The sequence below is a fragment of the Gopherus evgoodei genome, chromosome 17 (genome assembly GCF_007399415.2).
Source record: "Gopherus evgoodei ecotype Sinaloan lineage chromosome 17, rGopEvg1_v1.p, whole genome shotgun sequence".
Taxonomy (NCBI): domain Eukaryota; kingdom Metazoa; phylum Chordata; order Testudines; family Testudinidae; genus Gopherus; species Gopherus evgoodei.
Window position 1 is genome coordinate 11,449 of NC_044338.1, and position 26,594 is coordinate 38,042.

The 26,594-nt window shown below is 49.8% G+C and overlaps 1 protein-coding gene and 2 long non-coding RNA genes across 6 annotated transcripts; all 3 read right to left on the bottom strand.

Moving 5' to 3' along the window:
- Nucleotides 1–1,253: 1,253 nt before the first annotated feature.
- Nucleotides 1,254–6,624, bottom strand: LOC115636681 (zinc finger protein 436-like). Of its 4 annotated transcripts, none has more exons than XM_030537070.1 (3): nt 6,347–6,624; nt 2,603–2,716; nt 1,254–2,261 (listed from the first exon to the last, which is right to left on the bottom strand). In XM_030537070.1, exons 1-3 carry the CDS (start codon nt 6,435–6,437, stop codon nt 1,288–1,290), a joined length of 1,179 nt encoding a protein of 392 aa, XP_030392930.1. In that variant the 5' UTR covers nt 6,438–6,624; the 3' UTR covers nt 1,254–1,287. The 4 variants fall into 4 exon arrangements, with proteins under 4 accessions (XP_030392930.1, XP_030392931.1, XP_030392932.1 ...); XM_030537071.1 differs by having other exon boundaries at nt 1,254–2,258; nt 6,347–6,623; XM_030537072.1 differs by lacking the exon at nt 6,347–6,624 and adding an exon at nt 3,356–3,436.
- A 10,064-nt stretch (nt 6,625–16,688) lies between these two features.
- Nucleotides 16,689–23,779, bottom strand: LOC115636601. The gene is made up of 3 exons (XR_003997000.1): nt 23,491–23,779; nt 21,710–22,786; nt 16,689–16,767 (listed from the first exon to the last, which is right to left on the bottom strand). It is a non-coding gene; the product is annotated as an uncharacterized LOC115636601 (long non-coding RNA).
- Nucleotide 23,780: 1 nt separating this feature from the next.
- LOC115636600 lies at nt 23,781–25,264 on the bottom strand. Its single transcript, XR_003996999.1, has 3 exons — nt 25,102–25,264; nt 24,584–24,720; nt 23,781–24,284 (listed from the first exon to the last, which is right to left on the bottom strand). It is a non-coding gene; the product is annotated as an uncharacterized LOC115636600 (long non-coding RNA).
- Nucleotides 25,265–26,594: the final 1,330 nt, after the last annotated feature.

Genomic DNA, 26,594 nt, shown 5'->3' on the forward strand with positions numbered 1-26,594 from the left:
CACTGTATTTGAGGTCCATCCAGGTCTGTTACACTTTCATCTCAGGCCCTAAATTACTGTTTAGGAGCAAAGAAAACAAATTGTGAACCACAAACAGAGGGCTGAGAACCCTGAATGATAGGACACATTGAATGGTGGAACTGTAGAAAGTAGAGAAGATAAATTCTAGCGGGTGTCATGCAGCCACCAGGTGATGCTCTGGAACTGCTCCCTACGAAACCGGTCAGGACTCTGGGGAAGCCTCCTCTCTCTGAGCAGACTGTCTCCAGGGCAAGAAGCTTATGCAGCTTCCACCTTCCTGGGTCTGACTCCAGAGCATTCAGCATCCGCTGCCCCACCGTACACTTCCCACAGCAAGCCCTGCACAGGTGGGGTCCTGGGGAAGCCACAGGGTCCTGCACACCAATTTCGCAGTCAGACGTGACTCTCAGCCAGACAGTAAAACAGAGGTTTATTAGATTACAGGAGCATGGTCTAAAACAGAACTTGTAGGTACAGAGAATGGGACCCCTCGGCCGGGTCCATTCTGGGGAGGCAGGAAGACCAGAGTCTCGTCTGGTTTCGCTCCATTTCCCCAGCTATCTCCAAACTGAACCTCCCTCCAGCCTCTCACCCAGCCTCTGTCCAGTTTCTCGGGCACAGGTGTCACCTGGCTCCAACCTCCCTCCTGGGTTCTCATGTTACATGCTCAGATAGCTTCCCTCAAGGAAAGTCTCCCACACCCAATGCAGCCAGTCCCAATAAACCTCCCCTGCTACCTTCCCAGGCCAATACTCCCCACTCCCTGCTGTGCCACAGGCACCCACCCAGTATTCAAAGAAAACATTGAGAACATTCCCACTTCGTCACAGTCACACACCCTTATTCCCACCACCGAGGTATTGGTGCAGCCCACAGGGAAACTGAGGCACACACAGTATTCATGTAAAACTCACATAGGTTCACATACAACATAACAAGGGAAAATCCCCACTTTATCACACCCTCTATCCCCGCGCCTTCTCTGTTATATTTACATTGAGGAAAAAGAGTACAAGACACAACTGCTATTCAGCAGAACCCAGTGCAATCTGGGAACGAGGCAATCTGTCCCTAATGGGGGAACCTGGTGACTAACAATCACTGCAGTGGGAGGAAAAGTATAAACGTGATGCTCCAAAATTGGTTACACTAGGAAAAGTGATGGAGGTTGTGTTCAGTGGCGAGGGAGCTGAGATGCCACAAATGCTGCCTTAAAGTTCACTACTTTGGAATTAGGAAAAGGGGGAAAAAAATCTTTCCTGAGTCCTAGACAAGATTTTCATGGTGTTTATCTCCCTTGCACCTTCTCTGGTGATACATAAGAGAAAAGCTGTGATGGAAGGTTTTCCCGCACTCATGGCATTCATAGGGTTTCTCCCCTGTGTGGATCCTCTGATGTGTAATAAGGCCAGATTTCGGAGCGAAGGTTTTCCCACACTCGCAGCATCCATAGGGTTTCTCACGGCAGTTGTAGGGTTTCTCACCTGTGTGGATCCTCCAATGTTTTATAAGGGCTGAGTGCCAAGAGAAGGTTTTCCCACACTCATACCATTTATAGGGTTTCTCCCTTGTGTGACTCCTCTGATGCGCAATGAGATTTGAATGCTGAGTGAAGGTTTTCCCACAGTCACAGCATCCATAGGGGCGCTGCCCCCTATGGATTCTCTGATGGCAAATAAGGTGCGAGCTCTCAGTAAAGGTTTTCCCGCACTCACAGCATCCATAGGGTTTCTCCCCTGTGTGGATCCTCTGATGGCGAATAAGGCCTGAACTCCGAGTGAAGGTTTTCCGGCACTCACAGCATCCACGGGGTTTCTCCCCCATGTGCATCTTCTGATGGCAAATAAGGTGTGAGCGCTGAGCGAAGGTTTTCCCGCACACACAGCATCCATAGGGTCTCACTCCAGTGTGGATTCTCTGATGGTGTGAGCACCTCCTGAACTTTTTCCCACTCTCAAAGCCCGTGTTATTTCTCTCTCCCGTAAGGATTCTCTGCCAGGCCGTGGCTTCCTTGAGGCCTTTGTGAGTTTCCCGATAGTGAACAGATATTCCAACTTTCTGCACTGGCTGGTTCCCCTGACGCTTCTCTGGCCTGTGCTGCCCCTGAGAGCCTTTTCCCTGCTCGCAACACCTGGACACACTCCCTTTGCATCTTTGCAACAACGCCCCATGTGCTTCCAGTTGCTCCTCTTCCTGCTGAGGCGTCTGCTCCACAGTCTCTCTCACCATCCCCTCACCTGCTGGGACAGAGAAAGGAAAACCTCAGAAACCGAAAGGGAAAAGGGGGGACAAGCCAAGACAGTAGCTGGAGATGGGGAAATTCAGTCCCTGATTTTTCTCCAACAGTGAGAGAGGAGAGGATCAATTCTGCATCCAGTTCCCACTGAAACACTCAGAGAGAAGGGAGTCTGGGGAGAGAACTACTGCCAGGAGTTAGGATGGGTAGGAAGCCAGGAACAGTATCTGCCTTGAGGATAGGACACCTGCTGAGGACCACCCTGAACCCAGAGACCTCACAAGGTCTTTGCTGGGAATCCCAGCTGTTTCCTTCAACAGCTGAGTAGGTTTAATGATCCCTCACTCATGCAGCTGCCTCTCAGGATCTCTCTTTCCTCTGAGCCCTGGAAATCTGGGGCCCACGGCTCTTCCTCTTGTTCCAGCTGGGAGATGACATCGGGTTTGAAAAGTGGGAACACTGCTCAGGGCAAAGAAAACCAGTGAGATCAGATAACATGCAAAAGAAGAAGTTACTCAACTTGTGCAGTAACAATGGTTCTTGAGATGTGTCTCCCTATGGGTGCTCCACTGTAGGTGCTAGCACGTTAAAAATAGTTGTGTAGACCGGTGGCTTTCCACACTACTGTGCCCCTTTCAGGGGTCTGATTTGTCTTGCGTACCTCCGAGTTACACCTCATTTAAAAACTACTTGCTTACAAAATCAGACATAAAATACAAAAGTGTCACTGCACACCATGAATTGCTGACTTGCTCATTTTTACCATATCATTATAAACTAAATAACTGGAATATAAATATTGTACTTACATTTCAATGTATATTATATAGATTAGTATAAACAAGTCATTGTATGAAATTTTACTCTGTACTGACTTGGCTAGTGATTTTGCTGTAGTAACTCTGGAAGATCTCTGAGTACCCCAGGGGTACACATACCGCTGGTGTAAACACTGCAGCTCAGGCTTAAGAGACTGAGCTCCAGCTCAATCTACAACATATTTGCAGTTACATACAGGCCACCAAGGCCAGTCTGGGGACCCAGTCTGGGAGGGTATCTCCCAAAGGCAGCGCAAACATCCCAGTACGTGCTACTTACGAGGCTTTGCTGTTTGGAAGGGTGTTCCCCACAGCTCCACCACTCTGAGACAGGGCATTTCGGAGGCAGCACCCTTGTGTGTCATGATGGCACCTCAGTGAGTCTCAATGATTTCAGACTCCTTATAAACACCGTCTCTTCTGGGGTGCTGCAGCCAGTAGGTATTTACAGCCACATGAGAGAGGCTTTGCATTGTCCATTGTGCTGCATTCATACGTGGACAGTTCTCGATCGTGTTTCCATGTAAATGGAGACAGGTCTATGCTACTTCAACAGGAATTACACCTCCATCCCAGGAGAGGAATTCACTCCTTCACACCCAGTCAGTAACAAAGCACATTGAGAGGGAAGCTGACCCATGCTTATTTTTCATTAAAAAACCTACTAAATAAAGCCCCCATTCTCCAGAGGGAGACAAGGTCAAAGTGAAGGGCTAGGAGCATGAATCATAAAATAACAGAAACACATGGGGTAAAAGGACCTCAAGGTGTCAGTTAGTCCATCCTTCAGCCGTGAGGCAGGACCAAGTATACACAGACCATCGGTTTAACCTCTTCTTCAAAACCTCCAGTGACCAGGATCCCACAACCTCTCTTGGCCCGTATTACACAGGAGGTCAGACTAGATGACCAAATAGTCTCCCTTGGCCTTAAAATGTCTTGATTGACAGAAGGAAGGACTTAGCACATGCCATTGTGCATTGTGTCCCTCAGATGTGAACACCAGCATTTATTTGCAGGCACTCCAGCAGCGTGCACTGTGCCAGCTGTAGCTTTCCATGAACAGTGGAGGGACTAGCTTGGCAGAACTGTGACACCGAGAGAGGTGCACGTGAAACTGGAAGGAACAAGTATTCCTCATTTCAGTGCAGAGTGGTGCAGGCAGCATCAATAAAGGCGCACAAGGGTGTGTTCTTGCCACAAGGTTTGTCAGCAGGCTGGTGCCATACATGCCTGGGGTCCCTGGGGCTCAGTGAGGGGTAAGTGAAGGCAAGGACTCAGAAGGAATCCTCATTGGAAGGGTAAAGGGGTGGTGACATTATGAAAGTCCAAGATGGATTGTGTGCAGTAGGATCAGGATCTGAGCGCAGGCCGGGGGGAGGCAGCTTCTGTTCCCTACATCGGACCTAACCCCAAGTTTTGCCTTAGCAAAGAGATGGTGTCAGCATTTGCACTGTCCTGCGCCTGTGCTCTGCTCCCAAAGTGTTCTGTAGCGGGGAGGGCAGAGCGCTGGTCTGCGTCTCACTGGCCTCTCGGGGTGTCGCTGAAACAGGGCAACGCCGAGGGTGTATTGTGAACCTTAACTCTTCATTTCCCCTTCTAAGAACTGAGGGGATGGGAATCCTTACCCAGCGAGGTTACGTTCTTGTAGTTCTCCTGCATGACATGTCTGTAAAGGGCTCTCTGAGCGGGGTCCAGCAGAGCCCACTCTTCCCTGGTGAAATACACAGCCACCTCCTCGAAAGTCACCAGCCCCTGAAAGAGAAAGAGCCCCCCACTCTGCACCTGCTGCCCAGTGACAACCCCACCGGTCACAGGGGAGAGGGCCAATCACATGGAAGCTCTGGGAGGCAGGCAGGCAGGATCACACTCCCTCCCCATCAGAACAGACAGGAGGCATCAGGGGGAGGGGGGAAGAGAGAGAGAGGGAGTGCGCGCCCCTCGCCCCTTCTAGCAGAGAGAGATGGGAGGGGTCTGAACATTCAACACTCACCTACCTGCCAGAGGCTGATACAGGTGATAGAGCCTCTGGCAGATATCCCAACAGCCTCCCCAGTGCCAGCACTTGGATGGGATGGGATGGGGTGTCTTCCCCGGGCCTCACTGGCGGTTGCCCTCTGGCTAGTAGGTTCAGACTCCAGCATTGGAGGCTGGTACATTTCCCCAGCCCAGTCCAGGGGGGGCTGACAAATTAGGGAATTTCCACCCACAAACCCCATGGGTCTGTTGCTAGAATCTAGGCACCACCATAAACAAATCCCAGATGGTTTGTCACACCCTCTTCTTCTCCCTTTCTCCACCCTGGGTATTTCCTGCCCCCACCCACCTCCTGACTACCCCCAGAAGCACCCACCTCCTATGTCTTTACTGCCCTTCCGCCGCCAACAGGCCCACTGTGCCAAAGTGAGAATGTTCTTAATGTTGTCTCTGAATATTGGGGATGCCTCAGTTTCCCCTATGCCTTTCTTAAGTATCTTGGTGGGGGGACCAAGGTGTGTGATTGTTGTAGAGCCCTAGGGGGCCAGTGTGATGGTGTCTGCACAGAGAATGGCCAACATCCTGTCTCCTGGTAACTGATGGCCTGGGCCCCTCCTCCCCTGCAAGGTGCCAACTGAAGGTGTTGGAGAACAAAGAGATCAGGTGGCCTCCTGGCCCAGGAAATAGACAAAGGCCAGAGCAGGGGCTGGAGGGAGTTTCAGTTTCAAGCTGGCTGGGGAAATGGAGGGAGGCCCAGACCTGGGTTCTGGGCTCCCTAACCCTCCCATGATGGACCTGACTTAGGGCTCCTGTTTCCTGTACCTAGAAGCTCTGGTCTGGACCGTGTTCTTGTCGTCTAATAAACCTTCTGTTTTACTGGCTGGCTGAGAGTCACGTCTCACTGCGGAGTTGGGGAGCAGGGCCCTCTGGCTTCCCCAGGACCCCACCTGGGCAGACTCGCTGTGGGAAGCCACCGTGCGGAAGGGGCTGCTGTGAATGCTCGAGGTCAGACCCAGGAAGGTTGAAGCCCTGGTGACAGTCTGCTCAGAGAGAGGAGGCTCCCCCAGAGTCCCGACTGCCCTCGTATGGTGCAGTTCCAGAGCATTACCCGGGAACACCGTGACAACTGACAAATTAGGGAATTGCCACCCACAAATCCCTTGGGTCTGTTGCTAGAATCTAGGCCTCACCATAAACTAATCCCAGCCCGTTTGTCACGCCCTCTCCCCATCCCTTTCTCCACCCTGGGTATTTCCTGCCCCCTCTCACCTCCCCCACCCCCAGAAGTACCCACCTCCTATGGCTTTACTGCCTTTCTGCCACCAACAGGAGCCCACCAGCAACTGCTCGATAATCCCTACCTGAGCTGGCCCCACGGCAGCCATCTCTCTTGCCTGGGAGGATGGGACGTGACACTGCAGCCTGTCAGGGCATGAAGGGGACGTATCAGAACAGGACAGTCACGTCACATCACAATTCCCCCCGGCTCTTTCCTCGCAGATGGATGTTCTTGACTCTGTCATGCAAATAAGAGAAATATTCAAAACACAATTAGTAATGGGACGGGGGGGAAGACATGGGACTTCAACTACCCAGACACCTGTTAGAAAAGGAATTCAAACAGACACAAAGTGTCCAATGAGCTCTTGGAATGTGTTGGGGACACTAACTGTGTGGCCATGCGGGAAAATACACAGGGTATTTCCTCATGGAGCAACAGTGACTCTGTGTGGCCACATGGGGTAATGCACAGAGCATGTCCTTCATGGCGCAACAGTGACACCGGGCGGAAACATGAGGTAATGAACTGAGAATATCCTTCATGTAGCAACAGTGACACTGTGTGGCCACATGGGGTAATACACAGAACATTTCCTTCATGAAGTAATAGTGACACTGTGTGGCCACTTGGGGTAATGCATAGAGCATTTCCCTTATGGAGCAACAGTGACACTGGGTGGTAATGTAGGGTGCACAGAGGATTTCCTTCATGGATCAGCAGTGACACTGTGTGGCCATGCAGGGTAATACAAAGAACATTTTCTTCATGGAGCAACAGTGACACTTTGTGGCCATGCAGGGTAATGCACAGAGCATTTCCCTCATGGAGTAATAGTGACACTGGGTGGCAACATGGGGCAATGCACAGAAGATTTCCTTCATGAAGCAACAGTGACACTCTGTGGCCATGCAGTGTCATGCATAGAGCTTATCCTTCATGGATCAACACTGACACTGTGTGGCCATTAGGTCTAATGCACAGAGCATTTCCCACATGGAGTAATAGCGGCACTGTGTGGCCACTTGGGGTAATGTACAGAGCATTTCCTTAATGGATCAAGAGTGACATTGGGTGGCCACGCAGCGTAGCGCACAAATAATTACCTTCATGGAGCAACAGTGACACTCGGTGGCCATGCGCAGTAATGCAGAGAGCCTTTCCTTCATGGAGCAATAGTGACACTGTGTGGCCACATAGGGTAATGCACAGAGCATTTCCCTAATGAAGCAACAGTGATACTGGGTGGCCACGTGGGGTAATGCATAGAAAATTTCCTACATGGATCAACAGTGACACTGGGTGCCCATGCAGCATAATGCACAGAGCATTCTCTTCATGGAGAAACAGTGATACCTTGTGGCTATGCAGTATAATGCAGAGAGTATTTCTTTAAGGAGCAACAGTGACACGGTGTGGCCACAGGGGGTAATACACAGAGCATTTCCCTAATGGAGTACTAGTGACACTGGGTGGCAACATGGGGTAATGCACAGAAGATTTCCTTCATGAAGCAACAATGACACTCTGTGGCCATGTGTGGAAATGCACAGAGCTTATCCTTCATGGATCAACAGTGACACTGTGTGGCCACGCCAGGTAATGCACAGAGGATTTCCTTCATGTAGCAACAGTGACACTGGGTGGCCACGTGGCGTATCGTACAAAGAATTTTATTCATGGAGCAATAGTGACACTTGGTGGCCATGCACGGTAATGCAGAGAGCATTTCCCTCATGAAGCAACACTGAGACTAGGTGGCCATGTCGGGAAATGCACAGAGCATTTCCCTCCTGGAGTAATAGTGACACTAGGTATCCATACGGGTAATGCGTAGAGGATTTCCTTCATGAAGCAACACTGACACTCTGTGGCCACACGGGGTAATGCACAGAGCATTTTCTTCATGGTGCAACAGTGACACTGTGTCGCTACAAGGGGTAATGCACAGAGCATTTCCCTCATGAAGCAACAGTGACACTGGGTGGCAACGCAGGGTAATGCACAGAGGATTTCCTTCATGGATCAGCAGTGACACTGTGTGGCCATGCAGTGTGATGCACAGAGGATTTCTTTAAGGAGCAACAGTGACACTGTGTGGCCATTAGACCTAATTAACAGAGCATTTCCCTCATGGAGTAATAGTGACACTGTGTGGCCACTTGGGATAATGCACAGAGCAGTTCTCTCATGAAGCAAGAGTGACACTGGATGTTAACACAGGGTAATGCACAGACCATATCCCACATAGAGTAATGGTGAAACTGTGTGGCCACTTGGAGTAATGTACAGAACATTTCCTTCATGGATGAAGAGTGACACTGTGTGGCCACACGGGGTAACGCAGAGAGCATTTCCCTCATGGAGAAACAGTGACACTCGGTGGCCATGTGCGGTAATGCAGAGAGCATTTCCCTCATGGAGTAATAGTGACACTGTGTGGTCACTTAGGGTAATGCATAGAGCATTTCCTTCATGCAGCAACAGTGACACTGGGTGGCCACGCCAGGTAATGTACAGAGCATTTCCTTCATGGATGAAGAGTGACACTGTGTGGCCACGTGAGGTAATGCATAGAGCATTTCCCTCATGGAGAAACAGTGACACTCGGTGGCCATGTGCGGTAATGCAGAGAGCATTTCCCTCATGGAGTAATAGTGACACTGTGTGGTCACTTAGGGTAATGCATAGAGCATTTCCTTCATGCAGCAACAGTGACACTGGGTGGCCACGCCAGGTAATGTACAGAGCATTTCCTTCATGTAGTAACAGTGACACTGGGTGGCCATGCGCAGTAGTGCACAGAGCATATCCCTCATAGCGCAAGAATGACACTGGGTGGCCATGCCAGATAATGAACAGAGCATTTCCCTCATGGAGCAACAGTGACACTCTGTGGTCACGAGAGGTACTGTAGAGAGCTTTTCCTGCATGCAGCAACAGTGACACTGGGTGACCATGCGGGGTAACGCACAGAGAATTTCCTTCATGGAGCAACGGTGACACTCGGTGGTCACTTGGGGTAATGCACATAGTATTTCTCTCATGAAGCAACAGTGACACTGGGTGGCAACACAGGGTAAGGCACAGAGGATTTCCTTCATGAAGCAACAGTGACACTGGGTAGTCATGCAGCATAATGTAGAGAGTATTTCTTTAAGGAGCAACAGTGACACTGTGTGGCCATTAGGGCTAAGGCACAGAGCATTTCCCACATGGAGTAATAGTGGCACTGTGTGGCCTCTTCGGATAATGCACAGAGCATTTCCTTCATGGAACAACAGTGACACTGAGTGGCCACGTGGGGTAATGCACAGAGCATTTCCTCCATGGACCAACAGTGACAGTGCTGTACTGAGAAGGCTGTGACCTGCCTGTCAGGCTCAGGGGGGGCTGGTCTTTCCACACACACAGCATCTTTCTAGAGATTTTGGGCGTAGAAGAAGTGGGGCTGGTACTAGAGCTGCCCACACCCATACTATCACGTCCAGCTCCATTACTGCAGCACCCAAAAGCCTTATTCAAGGTCCGGGTCTTATTGTGCTGAGGACTGCATGGCCAATCAGAGAGACAGAGGGATGCACATGGAGATGAGTGTGTAAGGCATGTGGATGGATGGAGCAATGTATATGGCATACAGGAGGATGCATGGATGGCTGAAGGGTTGGACAGGGCTGAAGGGATGGATGGTAATGTCACAGACTGCTAAGTTGGTAGCTTCAGCTCATGGCTGCTGGCCGTGTCACCTCTGGACCCGTTTTCTGCACCATCCAGCCAGCAGAAACTGCCCTCGCAGTGCTACACTCGTGCTACATGCAATGCACACCCTGCTGCTCAGGGATGTACAAGCATGCGGTCTCCCGGCTGCTTAACCACCTGCTCCACAGCCTCCACAGGTCTCATCTTTCTTGAGACGCAATGCTCTGGCCAGGGGGCGGGGTCCCTCGAACCTCCTCAAATCCTGTACCCAAAGCAGCTTACTAAGCACAGAGACTGAGGCTAAGAAACCCCACTTGTCCCCACCCACATCCAGCTGGAGCTGCAGCCCAGGGCCCAGCTGAGCCAGGCAGCCAGCGACGCAAACAGGTGGGGACCCTGGTGTCTCAGGAGTGGGAAATGTCTCATCATATTCTCTCTAGCACCATGGCACTGTTACACCATAGTCAGGAGTGGCGCCATGGTTTTTGCTGCCCTAGGTGGCAGCGCTCCTCCTCTGAGCATTCGGCGGCTGGGGGTCCTTCCGCTCCACGTCTTTGGGACACTTCTATGCTGCTGCTGTTGGCCAAATCCTCCCGCCAAAATCTAACCCCCAACACAAATTTTTAACACACTCCTCTTCCGGAACCCATATTGAACCAAAAATTGCTCACCCTATAACCTGGTCCCCAACCCTAAACCCCTTAACCCAAACTGTGCCCAATCCTCCTCCCAACCCTAACTGCGAGCTCCGAACCTAAGCCCGACACCGCTCCAACCCGGAGCCCAGTTCCCAACTCCCACACTGGAAAACCCCAGGAATCCTGCTTCCACTGGCCTCCCAGCTACAGGGACTTCGCTCACACGCACGGGAGCGGATTCTGCAGCTACAATCATTGCACGTGTTCACTGGCAGCGCCTAGCGCAAAGCAGGGAGTTTGGTCCAACTCCCCGCGGCAGTGGCTGTGCCCATGGGCCTGTGGCGGGTTCGCTGCCCACTGGATCCTTCACTCCAGCCTGGAGATTTCCCGCCTCCCTTCAGCGACTGCAAACGGTCCCGGGGCTTGGAGAAGTTTCTGAGCAACAGGTGTCTGCAGCAGCAATTTCCACCCCCAGGCAGTGACAGCCCATTGGCTGCCAGCTCGGTCAGAAACCATCACCTAGTGACACTGACAGCTCATTGGCTGCCAGCTCAGTCATAAAACATCTCCTAGCGACAGCCCATTGGCTGCCAGAAAACACTAGCACACAAGCAGGTGCAACCAGTGAACTCCCTGAGCTCTGCGGCTTCGCAAGTGAGGACGGCAGCGCCCGCTGCTGGGGGTCTCCGTTCCTCCGCCCGGGCAGCCGGAATCGACACCACTCGGCCTCTATCTGCTTCTCGCAGGCCTGCGCTGAGCGCTGACTGCACAAGGGCCTGACGGCTGCGCCCAGCTTTGCTTTCAGAAAGCGTCACCCAGGCACAGACCAATGGGAGATTAGCTGTGAGAAAACATCACTTAGTGAGGACCCAATGGGAGATTAGCTGTGAGAAAACATCACTTAGTGAGGACCCAATGGGAGATCAGCTTTCAGAAAACGCCGGGCAAGCCAGCACCGCAGCTCTGGTCTTCTCAAGTGGCCAGCCTGTCAGCACCCCTCCACCCCCGTAACAGAGCAGCATGTCTCACACTCCCCAGCGGGCACTAACCGGCCCCACGCTGCCTTCCAGTCCAGGTTCTGCCGCGCACCTCAAGCGCTCCCTCACGCTCCTCCGTTCTGCGGTCAGTCACCCAGAGCCACCCTCACGTAGCGTGCCTAAGCCGTGGGCACTAACACCCCCCAACACAGCCAGGTAACAAACCAGAGGTTTAGCCCCAGAACCACCAGGAAACATTGTTTTGGCACAACACCGGTTTTCTGTAATTTTATGTAATGTCTCTTCTTTAGTTTATTCAAAGCGCCCAGCGCGCCTTCACCACGTCAAACTACAGGCTTCCAGTTCAGGGTGACCACACCCTCAGTCAGTGGCACCCTCCTAATGAGCTACACTAAAAATATGGGTCCCAACCCCAAAACTTACCCCAAATTGTCCCCAAACTGCCACTTCTTAATACTGAAATAAGATATGCCACCCTCAGTCACTCCCCTTGATCTCCAGCAGTGGAAGCCTGACACCAGAAAACAACGTTGATATTTAAATTAGCTAGTACATCACTCGGTCAATTCCCTCTGCTATCCAGCAGGTGGCGTCGGAGAGCTCCAAGCTCGCTCACTGACCTTTCTCCCATTAGCTTCAGGCCCCAGGGTTTGCAAATGCATCTCTAGAATTCTAGCAGAAGAGTATCACTTAGTCACTTGCGTTAGCAGTTGAGGAATGTGGTGCTGCTCTGAGGGGACGTACTTGCATACTTGGGATATTATTGCAAAGATACAATTAGAATTTCTGTTAGACAACGTTAAGGGCAACTTATATTTGGTAAAAACTTTATTGAGTGAAAGAAATGCTGGCGTGACAGCACGGTTACTGGGGCTACAAAACACTTTCCCTCCTGGGTGAAACAAGACGTTAGAATTAGAAAATTACATAGTTTGTTCCAATGTTGGTACAGCTTTAAATTCACTTATGTGCGGGTTTGTTTAAGGCTGACTGTTTTGGTTTACTGGCTTTTTTTTGTAAATTGAGATGGAGCTTTTAATTGATGTTTGCTGGATTGGAATATCTGACATGCAATACTGGTTTTGACCTAGTTCTGCATATTTTTATAAAGATTTGGCCAGTATTCAGCTATTCAATTGATTTATAGGTGGTTTTAATTGTAGGGATTATTTATTTTATCATCCCGTAGTAGCAGTCTTTTTTGATAATTTATAACATTTATTAAATTTTGTTTTTAAAAACAAAATAGTTTTTCTTAATGTTTATGTTTTAAATTAAGCATTGTTTACAGTTCCAAATTTTGATTTCTGATGGGCTATTTAAGAGGATTTGGGATTTAATACTAAAACTTGGACAGATTTAGATTATTTGTATGGACTTGAATTAAATCCCATTTCCTATTTTATTTTAATAAAAATGATATTGCTGCAAATCCTGGCCAGGGGGAGAGGAGATGAGCCTGGCCTTTAACTGAGGAGCAGAGGCATACCCCCCATGCAGGTGAAGCCAGGTGATGAGGGGGTTGCAGTCTCTCAATTTTTTTCTCCAGCCCCCCCTCACCCGCTCCCCCACCCCAGCAAATGGCAAGAGGCTGATACTACATCTGCTGGCCCCCTGCATTACCCCAACTGGTTACTGGGTGTCACGGCTGCCCCATGGGAGACCTCCCCCCATGCATTACCTTGACTGGCCACCGGCTGTCACTGTGGTGCCAAGGGGAACATACTCTCTACATTACCCTACATAAGAACGGCCATACCGGGTCAGACCAAAGGTCCATCTAGCCTGGTATCTGTCTACCAACAGTGGTCAATGCCAGGTGCCCCAGAGGGAGTGATGCTAACAGGCAATGATCAAGTGATCTCTCTCCTGCCATCCATCTCCATTCTCTGATGAACAGAGACTAGGGACACCATTCTTTACCCTTCCTGGCTAATAGCCATTTGTGGATGTAGCCACCATGAATTTATCCAGTTCCCTTTTAAACATTGTTATAATCCCAGCCTTCACAACCTCCTCAGGTAAGGAGTCCCACAAGTTGACTGTGTGCTGTTTGAAGAAGAACTTCCTTTTATTTGTTTTAATCCTGCTACCTATTAATTTCATTTGGTGACCCCTAGTTCTTGTATATTATGGGAATAAGTAAATAACTTTTCCTTATCCACTTTCTCCACATCACTCATGATTTTATATACATCTATCATATCCCCCCTTAGTCTCCTCTTTTCCAAGCTGAAGAGGCCTAGCCTCTTTAATATTTCCTCATATGGGACCATCTCCAACCCCCTAATCATTTTAGTTGCCCTTTTCTGACCCTTTTCTAGTGCTAGAATATCTTTTTTGAAGTGAGGAGACCACATCTGTACACAGTATTCGAGATGTGGGCGTATCATGCATTCTTATGTTCTTAACTGGATGTCACTGCTGCTTCATGGGTGCATTACCTTGACTGGTCACCTGCTGTCACTGCTGTGCCAAGGGAAACGCCTTTTGTGCATTACCCTGACTGGCCACCAGGTATCACTGCTATGCCAAGGGAAGCATGCTCTGTGCATTACCCTCACTGGCCACCGGGTGTCACTGCTCCTCTAAGAGAACCCCTGTCTGTGCATCATCCCTATTGGTCACTAGGTGTCACTACTAGTACAAGGGAACCCTTGTGCATTACCCCAAGTGCCCACTGCATGTCACTGCTGCGCCAACTAAATGTGCTCAGTGCATTACCCTGACTGACCACCGGGTGCCACTGCTGCTCCAAGGAGACATACTCTAGGCATTACCGGGACTGGCCACGGGCTGTCACTGCTGCTCCAATAGAAACACCACCTGTGCATTACCCCAACTGACCACCAGGTGTCAATGCTATGCCAAGGGGAACATACTCTCTGCATTACCCTGACTAGCCACCGGGTGTCGCTGCTGCTTCATGGGAGATATTCTGTGCATTATCTCGACTGGCCACTGGCTGTCACTGCTGTGCCAAGGGAAATACCTTCTATGCAATACCCTGACTGACCACCGGGTGTCACTGTCGCTGCAACGGAAACACCGTCTGTGCATTACCCCAACTGGCCACCTGGTGTCACCGCTGCTCCATGGACAACACCACACTGTGCAGTACCTTGACTGGCCGCCGGGTGTCACTGCTCCTCAATGGGGGAGACACTTTTCAGTAGCCAACCTGGTTCAGTAGCCAACCCTCTGGCCACCCAGCTCTGATCACAGGGCTGCCACCAGCAGCAGTGCAGAAGTCCCCACTTAACTATGTGCAGCCCAGAGCATGCGGTGGGTTCAGGGTGCCCCACAGCAACCCAAACAAACCCACTCTGCCCCAGGCTCCTGGGCCTGCCGCCTGTGGTTGATGCTCCCTGAGGGCTCTGCCAGAGCCAAGTTCCCCTACTCGGGCAGCTCTTGGGGGCTGCAAGCAGTCAAAAGGCGGCGGGAAGCTGAGGATCAGCCGCAGCCCCAGGAGCCAAGAGCAGCAGCAGGAGAAGATGACAGGAGCAGCCCAGCTGCCCATCTCCTGGCACCAGCCAGCACATCAGTCACTCCCCAATGGCTGGCTCTAGCCACCACCTGGCCATGAGGAGGGCAATGCAGAGGGCGGGGCAGCGCTGGCACTTAAGAGCAGCAGGAAGCAGAGTCATAGAGATGGGTGGGGCCTTGTGGCAAGGGGGAGTGCAGGCCCCCAATTTTCTCTCTAGCCTAAGTCAGCCCCCCCACTGGGAAGAGTACGGTGCCATCCACGGAGGGGGAAAATTGGGGGTTGAGGGTTGGGATTACAGGGTCAGGGTCTAGGGGTTGGATTAGGGTGAGGGTAAGGGGGAGTTAAGTTTAGTGTGTGGATTAGGTTTGGAAAGGGTTAGGGGTTGAGAGGGAGATTTGGATTATGCGGAGGCAAGGGGTTTGGATTCTTGAGGCAGGTTAGAGGGTTGTGCTTAATGCAAGGGTTAGGATTAGCTTTAGGGATTAGGTTGTGTAAGAGTTTGGGTTCAAAGGTGGGTTAGAGTTAAGGGGTTAGGATTATGGGCAGGGTGGGTGTTATGATATAATAGGGTGATGATCGGGGATCAGGGTTAGTTGAAGGGTTAGGGTGCAGGGTTGGGTTGCCTAGCGTGAAGGGAGGGGTCAGGGTTGGTTGGTTGTGGTGTGGGCTAGGATCAAAGGTTAGGGGAACAGGAGTTAGGGTTTGGAATTAGGGTTAGCAGGTGACAGCTCAGGGTTTGTCTTTTTTGCTGTTCTAATTGCTTGAGTTGACCATTGTGTATCATAATTTCCTGTAAATGTAGTTTAATTCCTTTTACTGACTTTTCAAAAGCATTAATGTCATTATTATAACAACATCCCCTATGTTTTTATTGTGACATAGTAAATTACAGATTTTAATACTTTTTTTTTTTTGTTTTTTAATGTCAGGCTATTATTTGTGATCATATAACTTCAATGGTGCCTGAGTTCCTTGGTTGCCTCAGCCCTGGTCCAGGAGTAGCAATGGGTGACGGATGGCGTCTGCCCTGTCAGTTTCCTACTCCATGAAATCTCTATATTAAATTTGGATATCAATAACACAAATGTTTTCTAATTTAGAAAAATGTATTCAGTTAGAAAACTAATTTCATGAGTGTCCCAATTTCAAATAGAGATTTCCCAGAAGTAGTACATTGCAACAAGACCTACCCCATCTGTCACAAATCGCTACTCCTAGACCCAGGCCCGCTGAATTGTGGGGGTAGCAAATTGCAGCAGGACAGCAAAAACTTGCCATGTAGGTGTCAGTAACCGCAACAGGTTGGAAACTGGGACAGAGAGACGTTTGTAATAGTAAGTCCTGACACTACAGCTGAGATGCTGGGATGTTTCCCCCACCAGACATCAGGCTTTCCACATTAGGGGCAGTGGGCGCCAGGCCAGTTGGGGGCTGGTCTTTGTTTCTGTTGTGAGCAGACTACTCTGGGAACAGGAGAGGGTGAGATGTGGGGCAGGTTGTTCAGTAGCCAGGAGCCCACATGCTTTTTCGTCCCTGAGCAGCTCTGGCATATAGGACACCTGCTGTAGCCATCGCTGTAGTGGTGCTCTGTGGCCAGGTTCTGCTTGGTGCCGGCTGCAAGAGATAGAGCAGCATCAGAAACAGCACAGCATATGGCGGCAGGAGCTGCTGTGGCAATCAGCCACCAGCCAAACCCACAAACCTGTCAGCCTGCAGCATCACCATCTGTCCTCCATATGCCCCCCCCACACACCCCTCTCCATCTCTCCTTTGTATGCCAGAGATGCTCATCTATCCATCTCCAGACATCTGTTTCTCTCCGATTTTCCATGCAGCGCCCAACACAATGAGGCCCAGACCTGAGTGAGACTTTTGGGTGCTGCAGTACTGGAGCTGTAGGGTGACAGTGCGTCTCTGGGCATCTCTAGTCTCAGCCCCTTTTCTCTTGAATCCAAAGCCAAGACTCTCGGGTCCAGATCCCATAGCCCTGAAGATACTCAACCAGCCACTCGTGCTCTGTGATCCCGTTACAGCAACAAGAATCTCCCCAAACTCCCCATGAAGATGTGGGAGGAGTGACACCTTGAGCCTGGCAGGCAGCATGAACTCTCCTCAGCATGGCATGGACCATGCCTGGGGCAGACAGATCCTGTATGACTCATAGAAGACCACGGGGGGGGGCAAGAGAGTGCATCTCACTGAGCCTGATAGGAGGTGTAGACCCTCCCTCTGGGTTGCATTTGGGCAGACAGACCCTCCCCCAAGATGGATCCTCCCCAGCCAATGGAAGACTATGAGGGGCCAGGGAGTCATTATCCAGGGTGTTGCTCTGTTGCAGACTCTCCATGCGCTATATTGTGATCTCCCGCACATCAACTTTCTGCAGCCTGGACTGCTGTAAGGAGTGGAAGGAGGCACTGTTAATGAGTGATGGCAGGTACAAGGATTTGGGGACTCAAGATGCTGGGGTGTCGCAGGTGGGACAGTGCCATGTGTGTCCATCCATCCCCCTCCCCCGCATTTGGGCAGTGACCCCTGGTTGCTATTTCACACTTTAAGGGACAAATGCCACTGTTTGTCACAGAGTAATTTTATTTACTTCATCAGAACTTTATAACCCTCACCTTGCCCAGCACCTGCCCAAGCCGGTGCAATCACTCATGACAGCAAACACCCCAGAACATAAAGACTCAAAGGGCAGCAGCTTTAATGTGAAGCAATGAGACGCCACCTAGAGAACCTAGCGAGGGGCTGTGGTGAAGCAGATAAATTCCAGCGAGCCTGGGATTTCCAGCAATTCGGAATCGGAGCAAGAATTCTCTCCTTCCCTTCATTGTCTGGCAATTTCCAGGGAAGGGTATGGTTAGAGAGCCCTCCACAAATGGATAATTCCCAGCCCGCTGTGACCAAATGCACCCCTGTATTCACACCCTACACACTATTGTAACAATCTTTGGACAAAATATGCCTCTGAGGAAGCATTTGAAACTCAGTGATCAGTACTATCTTGGTAAAATGGCTGTAGCTACAGTCTATGTAAAGTTATGAAATTCCACCTAGAGGGTATTAAAAGCACAAGTTCCAATTCACGTAGCCTGATTAGGTGGAACTGGTCAAGCACACCTGTCCTAAAGAAAGGGATGTGTGTTTGCCTCAATTTGCATTTCAGCTGTAAACAGATTCCACAGAGGACAAGCGGGGGAAGAAAGAAGCAGCATACACAGATGAACAGAAACAGCACAAAGCCTCCTTCTTCCACCAAAATCCATGTCTCCTTGCTCTCAGCAAGAAAGAACTTCACCTAACGTGAACACTCAGGAAAATGTTTTTCAAAGGGTGACTGAGCTATAAAAGTGAAGGGCAAAACATCCAAGTTCTCTCTCCCTCCTCATCTTCCTTTCACCTATGACCAGAGAAACAGCTGCTGGATCCTGGAAGCAGATTCTGGCCTGAGAGTTTGGACAGCAATAATTACTGGAACCTGTAAGAAGGGACTTCACAAGCCTAGTTTGTTAAGTTTAGAAAACATTTAATCTTTATTTTTTCTTGTAACCATTTCTTCTTTAATGCCTTATTACTTGTGTTCACTTAAAACCTCTCTATGTAGTTAAATAAACTTGTTTATTCTTGAACCAAAACTAATCCAGTATTGTGAACTGTAAATGGAATAATCCACAAGGTGGCAGATTTTTGTACATTGACCTCCTAGAGGTACAACAGACCTAATCTATCTGGCCTGTCCCAGAGAGGGCTGGACAGTGCACAACACGTTTTTGACGTAAAGTTCAGGACAGGGAGTGTGTTGGGGTCACTCTGCATGTGGTAGCCCAGGTCTGATGGAAGCAAAGTGTGACTAGTGAGTGCTGACAAGCTCTGGGATCAGAGTTGTAGCCATGCACAGACACTTGGGAGGAGAGGGGGGAGCAGCACGCCAACAGGCTATTTGTGAGCTCCCAAGTCAGCGCTATAACAGAGCAGCATGGTGAGGCACCAGGGCCGGCGCTTTCATTTAGGCGGCCTAGGCAATTGCCTAGGGCGCCAGGATTATTGGTGGGCGGCGTTTTGCCAGAGGGGGCGGCAGGCGGCTCCGGTGGAGCTGCCGCAGTCGTGCCTGCGGACGGTCGGCTGCTCGCGTGGCTCCAGTGGACCTCCCGCAGGCACGACTGAGGCAGCTCCACCAGAGCTGCGGAGCAGCCAACCGCCTGCAGCCACGACTGCGGCAGCTCCACTGGAGCCGTGAGACCAGCGCGTGGGGCGGCGAAATTACCATGCGCCTAGGGCGCTCAAACCCCTAGCGCCGGTCTTGTGAGGTACACCCCCCATTGCAGGTCAGGTGACACAGCCCCGCACTAGACAGGATTGCAGCCTGGAACATCATACCTGGGCCACAGCAAGAGCCCCCCGGCTGCTGTAGCGTTATAAAACGTTCCCCAGTAGAACCTGTTACTTTCCTGTTGAGGGTGCTGGAGCAAGCTGATCACGTACAGTAACAGGGGCAAAAGGAAGGCTGGGGGGTGGGGAAGGTCTAGACAAGGCTGCTCTTCCCTCTCTGAAATGATATAATGAGTTTCTGACACCTTCCCGCTCCCCCACAATACACCCTGCTCTTTAAATACTCACAGTCTCCATTCAGGTGTGTACATACAAGTGACACATCTGCACAGAGGTGTTCACTAATTGGTTTGCTCAGCTGTTCCACTTGCCTGAACTGGCCACCTCCAGGAAAGGGAGTTTCATACCTTTTAATTCTTTAATTCTCAAGAAACCTTCATATCCGATTAAGCGGGCTGTAGCCCATGAAAGCTTATACTACAATAAATGTCTTAGTCTCTAAGGTGCCACAAGTACTCCTGTTCTTTTTGCGGAAACAAACTAACGTAGCTACTACTCTGAAACCCTTCATATCTTCTTATAACACTTCCTAGGGTTTTACTGTGACTCTCATTTACCATATTTAATACATTATTAAAAACAAAACATTATCAAGTCTGTTTTTATGATCACATGACTTCATTGGTGCTAGAATTGCTGGTGGGCCAGAATCTCTACCTCTAGACCAGAGGAGGGGCAGATGGCCATTGCTCCTGTGGAACCTCTTTTTAAAATTTACACACAGGTAAAACAAGATTTTGCTAATTTAGATGAAAAGTGCATTAAATTAGAAAAATCTAAATTTTATGAATGTCACCATTTAAGATAGTGATTTCCCACAAGCTGAACCTAAGTTCCCTCTAAGCTGCGCAGCAGCATATTAAGCACTGTACAGGCACTCAGGGCTGCAGCAGGGAGATACGCCTCTCTCCCAGCCCCGGATCTGCTGCAGCCAGGGAAGAAGCACCTATCCTGTGGCCCCAGCCCTGGAGCTGCCGCGTTAGGGAGAGGTGCCTCTCCCCCCAGCCCAGGTGCTGCTGCGGAGAGAGAGAGCTGCGGGGAGTCCTCTCCCCCCCTTCCTGTAGTCCCAGGGCAGCCTGGCCACAAACCCCTCATCCCTAGCCCAGAGACCACACCCCAAGATGGAGCCCTCACCCCCTGCACCCCAGCCCTGAGTCCCTCATCCCCAGCCCCACCCCAGAGCCTGCATCCCCAGCTGTATCCCTCACTCCCCCACACCCCAATACTCTGCCCCAGCCCTGAGCCCCGTCCCACACTCTGAACCCCTTGGCCCCACCCTGCCACATGAATTTTGTTATGTGCACCAATATGGAGGTGATGTCTGACATCACCTCCATATTGGTGCACATAACAAAATTCCTTCCACATGAGTGGGAAAAATTAGAGGGAACACCGGTTGAAACTCTGACAAAGTCCAAGCCATCTGTCACAACTCCCTCTCCCATTGATCCAGGGATGGGAAATTGTGGGTGTAGCAAATGGTGACACGGCAGTTCTCCGCCCTCAACCCTCTCCATTACACCATTAGCATTACAACCAAAAAGCAATCCTTACAACAGCACCCAAAATTATCACTCTGCACAGCATACTCTGGCCCCTCCCCAGCCGTAATCTCACAGAGCCCCGTACCCAACGAGGAAGCAAATCTTGCCCTCATCCCTGCTGCCCTCTCCAGTCCAGTCTACATCAGCCCCACTCGATGAACAGAGACCAAGTAAATGCAGATAGTCACAGTTCCACTTTAGCACCCACTGCCTCGCATGCTTTTCGTCTGCTCCTACTTCTCTATGTTCCCAAGACCTGGACTCTGGGGATGCACACCTAGCTAGCCTACCCGTGTCTTACAAAGGGAGATGGCACGAGGAGAGGAGAGGAGAGGAAAGAAAGTGAGAAAGCTGGCCAATGCACTAGAAAAGAGAACGAGAGACAGAGAGAAAGAAGTGGGAGGAAGGCAAGCAACTCATCACCTGGAGTCATCCTCCTAGATGCAAACTTCTGCTGCGGAAGACACACCGCTCCTGGCCAGAGAAATGAGCATCCCCTGAAAATGGGGACTTGTCTGTCTTGTAAGCATGGCTGGTCAAGAACCATTTCTTACAAACCCAGGCCCAGCTAATGGGGCAACCCTACCTGGAGCCAGGGGGGCCCTGAGCAGAGCACTCACCAAACCAGACACTCATCTCACAGACACAGCAACTGCTCCACTGCCAACTGGATGGCTCCTCACGTGCATCAACCATGCTCGTGGGCTCACTGCTCTCACTCGCTTTACATCGCACGAGGGCAGTAGACTGACGTTTGATTTCTTTTCCCTGGGTACTAAACCCAGCACAAGAAGGAAAAACAAAGTTATTGTGGAGATTAATGGAAGGAGGAGGCAGATGTCAGAGCCCTAGGGGGGCTCACGTCAGGGTCCTAGTGGGGCTCTGGGTGATTGCTACTTCCCACCACCCAACACAGATGTAAAGAGGCTGAATAGTGTCTGCAAAACAGAAACTAAGCAATTAATTATTCCTCCAGAAAGGTTTTTAATGACTTATGACTATAAAGGCAACACAGATAGAATAAGAAAAACAGAATTAAAGACCAGCACTGAGTGAGGATTAATACAAATGGCAAATTATACTGGAGACAAGCACAAGTACAAGTAATATTATGCAATAACTGCCTATTCCTATAAGTGCACATATAAAAGGTAAATAATATTGAAAATAGTTACAAGCGCATGCAATGCTACTATTACTGATTGCCTAGTAACCTTACATGTACTGCACCCACCCCAACAAATACAATTCTATATGCAATATTAATACATGGACTAACTATATTTTACTAACCTTAACCTACCTATAACTTTGTATAACAACTCATAAGCATTTATTGACTTTTATGATGGTAACTTATATAAAAGACAGGCACAGCGACATGCAAAGCTACTAGGTTCACCAGCACTGTACCCATTCCCAGCAAGGCACAAAAACATATACAGTTATTATATATTGATCAACTATTGACTATTACAATCTTTAAACAACTTCAACAATTTACTAATATAACTAAACTACAGTATTAATACAGACTTAAGATTAACCAGCACGAGCATAACCAGACCTCTTCACTTTAAAAACTTACCCTGAGTTCTTCCAAAGATACATTACCTTCAGTTGACCATTTCCTGCACTGCCAGGCATAGTCAGTCAGTGAAGAGCAAGTCCCTTTGGTTCAAGGGGTGTATATGAGCCTGACAAAGAGTGACACACACACACACACACACACACACACACAAACACACTTGCGCCTCTGCATCTTATTTATATGGTATTTGCTGGCCATGTTTCAAAACACATCAACCAATGAAGGCGGCCAAATGTTTCCGTGTGGTATGTGCAGTTGTCTTGATCTTATGAACTGTGCACCTGTGCTCAGGTCATCTCTTTTCTATGGGGCTAATAGTGTTTAATTTTCTAGACTCAAGACTCTAGACTCAAATGAGATTCAAGAGATATTTGGTTGCAGAGCATAGTAACCACAGGTCTGTATCTACCTTTACAGAGTTTCCTTTTTACTCTACAAAGCTTCCTAGTTAGATTACACTTATTCTTGCAGGATTCATCTGTACTCGCTTCACACAATTTCCAGAAGGTTGAGGCCTAACAAATATTTATGCACATTAATCACAGTTATCATCAGAGTGGGAAACATTCTATTCACCTCTCCCACGCGGCAGTACTCCGCCCCAAACCCTCCCCCCCATTATGCCTTTAGCACAACAACTAAAAAGCACCCCTTCCAACGGCACCCGAAATAATCACTCTGCACAGCAGACTCTGGCCCCTCCCCAGCGTAATCTGACAGAGCCCCGCACTCAACGAGGAAGCACAAGGCCTGAGAAGAGTACTACAGCGAGCACAGATGAGGAATTCAGACCACTGACTGCTTACTCACAGCCAGTTGTGCGGGAGTCAGAAAGCTGAGGATTGTTCATGTCCACTTCTGCCACTTTCTCCTCAGTCTAGGACTCCTGGAAAATTGCTTTGGAAGAGCAGCTGCAAAAGCCAAGCATGAGCCATCACTACACAAAGCAATACTGGTGCTTCGAATCTTGCCCTCAACCTGGCATCCCTCTCCAACCCAATCTACCTCAGCCCCACTCCATCAACAGAGACAGAGTTAATACCAACAGCCACTGCTACGCATGATTTTCATCAGCTCCCGCTACTCCATGGATCCCGAGACCTAGCCTGTAGGGATGCACACCTAACATGTCTGCCCGTGTCTTAGGAAGTGAGACAACACGAGGAGAGGAGAGGGAAGAGAGTGAGAAAGTTGGCCAACACACTAGAGAAGGGAGAGACAAATGGGAGGAAAGCAAGCAACTCACCACCTGAGTCATCCTCCTGGATCCAACCTCCCCCTGTGCAGGAGACACTGTTCCTGACCAGAAAAATGAGCAACCTCTGAAAACAGGGACCTTTTCTCCCTCGTGACCACAGCTAGTCAGGAACCTTTTCATACAAACCCAGCCTTACCGTACTGGGCTTCCCTACCTGGACTCGTGTTGGGCGTGAGCAGAGCCCTCCCCAAACCAGACACTTATCTCGCTGACAGCAGCATCTCCTCGGCTTCCAGATGGACAGCTTTTGCGTGGCATCAACAATGGTCAGAGTCTCGACGCTCTTGCTCGCTTTCCATCGCATCAGAGCAGTAGACTTTGATGCGCGACTTCATTTTCCTTGGTACTAAATGCAGCAGACGGGGGAAAAACAAAAACAAATTAGCATCTCTGTCTGCAATGTCACCCAGCCTCTTCATTTCACATCTCCCATATCCCACCGCTCAGCCCTCAACCCATCTCCCATTACTACGTTACAACTGCAACAAGAAGGCACCCATTGTAACGGCACCCAAAATACTCACTTTCCTCAGAGACTCTTGTGCCTTCTCCAGCCTTAATCCCGGAGCCTCGTACCCAACGAGGAAGGACATGGCCTGTGAAGAAAACTACAGCGACTACAGATCAGGAATTCAAAGCACTGACCTCTTACTCATAGCCCGTGATGCAGAAAGCGGAAACATGAGGACTATTCATGTCTCCTTAGAAGGATGTCCAGGCTGCTCAGGTCCACTTCTGCCATATTCTTGTCCGGTTGGGCTCCTGGACGATTCCTCTGCAAACTAATAAAGCCAAGCAAGAACGATCACTACACAGAGATCTACCGGTGCGTTGAATCTTGCCCTCATCCAAGCCTCCCGCTCCAGTCCCATCTACATCAGCCCCACTCGACGAATGGAGACTGAATAAACACAGACAGTCACAGCTCCACTTTAGCGTCCGCTGCCCCGCATGCTTTTCATCCGCTCCTACCTCTCCATGGCTCCCGAGATCTGGCCTCTGGGGATGCAAACCTAGCATGCCTGCCCGTGTCTTACAAAGGGAGACAGCACAAGGAAAGGCAAGGACAGACACAGAGAGATAGAGGGTGTGTGTTGGCCAACGTACTAGAGAAGAGAAAAGAGAGAGAGAAAAAGGAGGGAGGAAGGCAAGCAACTCACCACCTGGAGTCATCCTCCTAGATGCAACCTTCTGCTGTGGAGGACACACTGCTCTGGGCCAGAGAAATGAGCAGCCCCTGAAAACGGGGACCTTGTCTCTCTCGTAAGCACAGCTGGTCAGGAAGCATTTCTTACAAATCCAACCCCAGCCAATAGGGCGGCCCCAGCAGGACCGAGGTGGGCCACAAGCACAGCGATCACCAAACAAGACACTGTCATAAACAGATAGCTAAGGGTTAATGTTCTTTTACCTGCGAAGGGTTAACAAAGGGAACCAAACACCTGACCAGAGGACCAATCAGGAAACAAGACTTTTTCAAATCTGGGTAGAGGGAAGTTTTGGGTGTGAGTCCTTTGTTCTTGGTCTCTTCTCTTTCTGGGCTCTGAGAGTGATCTTTCTATCTCCAGGCTTTCTAATCTTCTGTTTCCAAGTTGTAAGTACAAAGATAGTAAGACAATAGGTTTATATTGTTTTTTTGCATTTACATGTGTGTAGTTGCTGGAATGTGTTAAATTGTATTCTGTTTGGATAAGGCTATTTATTCATTTTTTTCTTTTAAGCAATTGACCCTGTATATTGTTACCTTGATACAGAGACCATTTTATGTCTTTTTCTTCCTTTTTATATAAAGCTTTCTTTTTAAGACCTGTGGATTTTTTTTTTTTAGTGGGGGTCAAGGGGATTGTGTCTGCAGCTCACCAGGGAATTGGTGGGAGGAAGAAGACAGGGGGGAAGAGAGAATCTCTTTGTGTTAGATTTACTAAGCCTGACTTTGCATACCCTCTCGGTGAGGGGAGAGAGAGATTGATCTCTCGGTACTTGTGTTTCAAGGACTTGAAGCAGGGAATTCCTAGAGTACCCAGGGCGGGGAAATCTGGGAGGAGGTAAAGAGGGGGAAGGAAAGTGGGTTATTTCCCTTTGTGGTGAGACTCAGGGCATCTGAGTCTTGGGGGTTCCCCAGGGAAGGTTTTGGGGAGACCAGAGTGAGCCAGACACTGGAATTCTGGCTGGTGGCAGCGATATCAGATCCAAGCTGGTAATTAAGTTTGGAGGTTTCATGCTAGCTTCTCATGTTCTGAACTCTAAGGTTCAGATCTGAGTAGGAGAGTTATGACAGACACTTATCTCATTGAGAGTGGCATCTGCTCAGATCTTGCCTGGCATCAACAGTGCTCACAGGCTCGCTGCTCTCGCTCACTTTACATTGCACGAGGGCAGTAGACTGTGACACTTGACTTCTTTCTCCTTGGTACTAAACCCGGCACAAGCGGGGAAAAAACAAGCATGTTACCATCTCAGTAGGCAACGTCTCATAGGCTCTTCTTTTTGTCTCACCCACACGACCGAGCTCCGCCCTCCCCATCACACCTTTCGCATTACAACCAAAAAGCACCCCTTGCAACAGCACCCAAAATAATCACTCTGCACAGCAGACTCTGGCCCCTCCCCAGACGTAATCTCACAGAGTCCTGCACCCAACGAGGAAGCACAAGGC

Coding starts and splice junctions, on each gene's coding strand:
- LOC115636681 (XM_030537070.1), bottom strand. CDS start 6,437: ATGGCTGCCGTGGGGCCAGCTCAGGTAGGGATTATCGAGCAGTTGCTG. Junction 2,717..6,346: donor AGGCAGTAAAGCCATAGGAG/GTGGGTACTTCT, acceptor TGCCCTGAGCAG/TGTTCCCACTTTTCAAACCC. Junction 2,262..2,602: donor CCTGAGAGGCAGCTGCATGA/GTGAGGGATCAT, acceptor TCTCTGTCCCAG/CAGGTGAGGGGATGGTGAGA.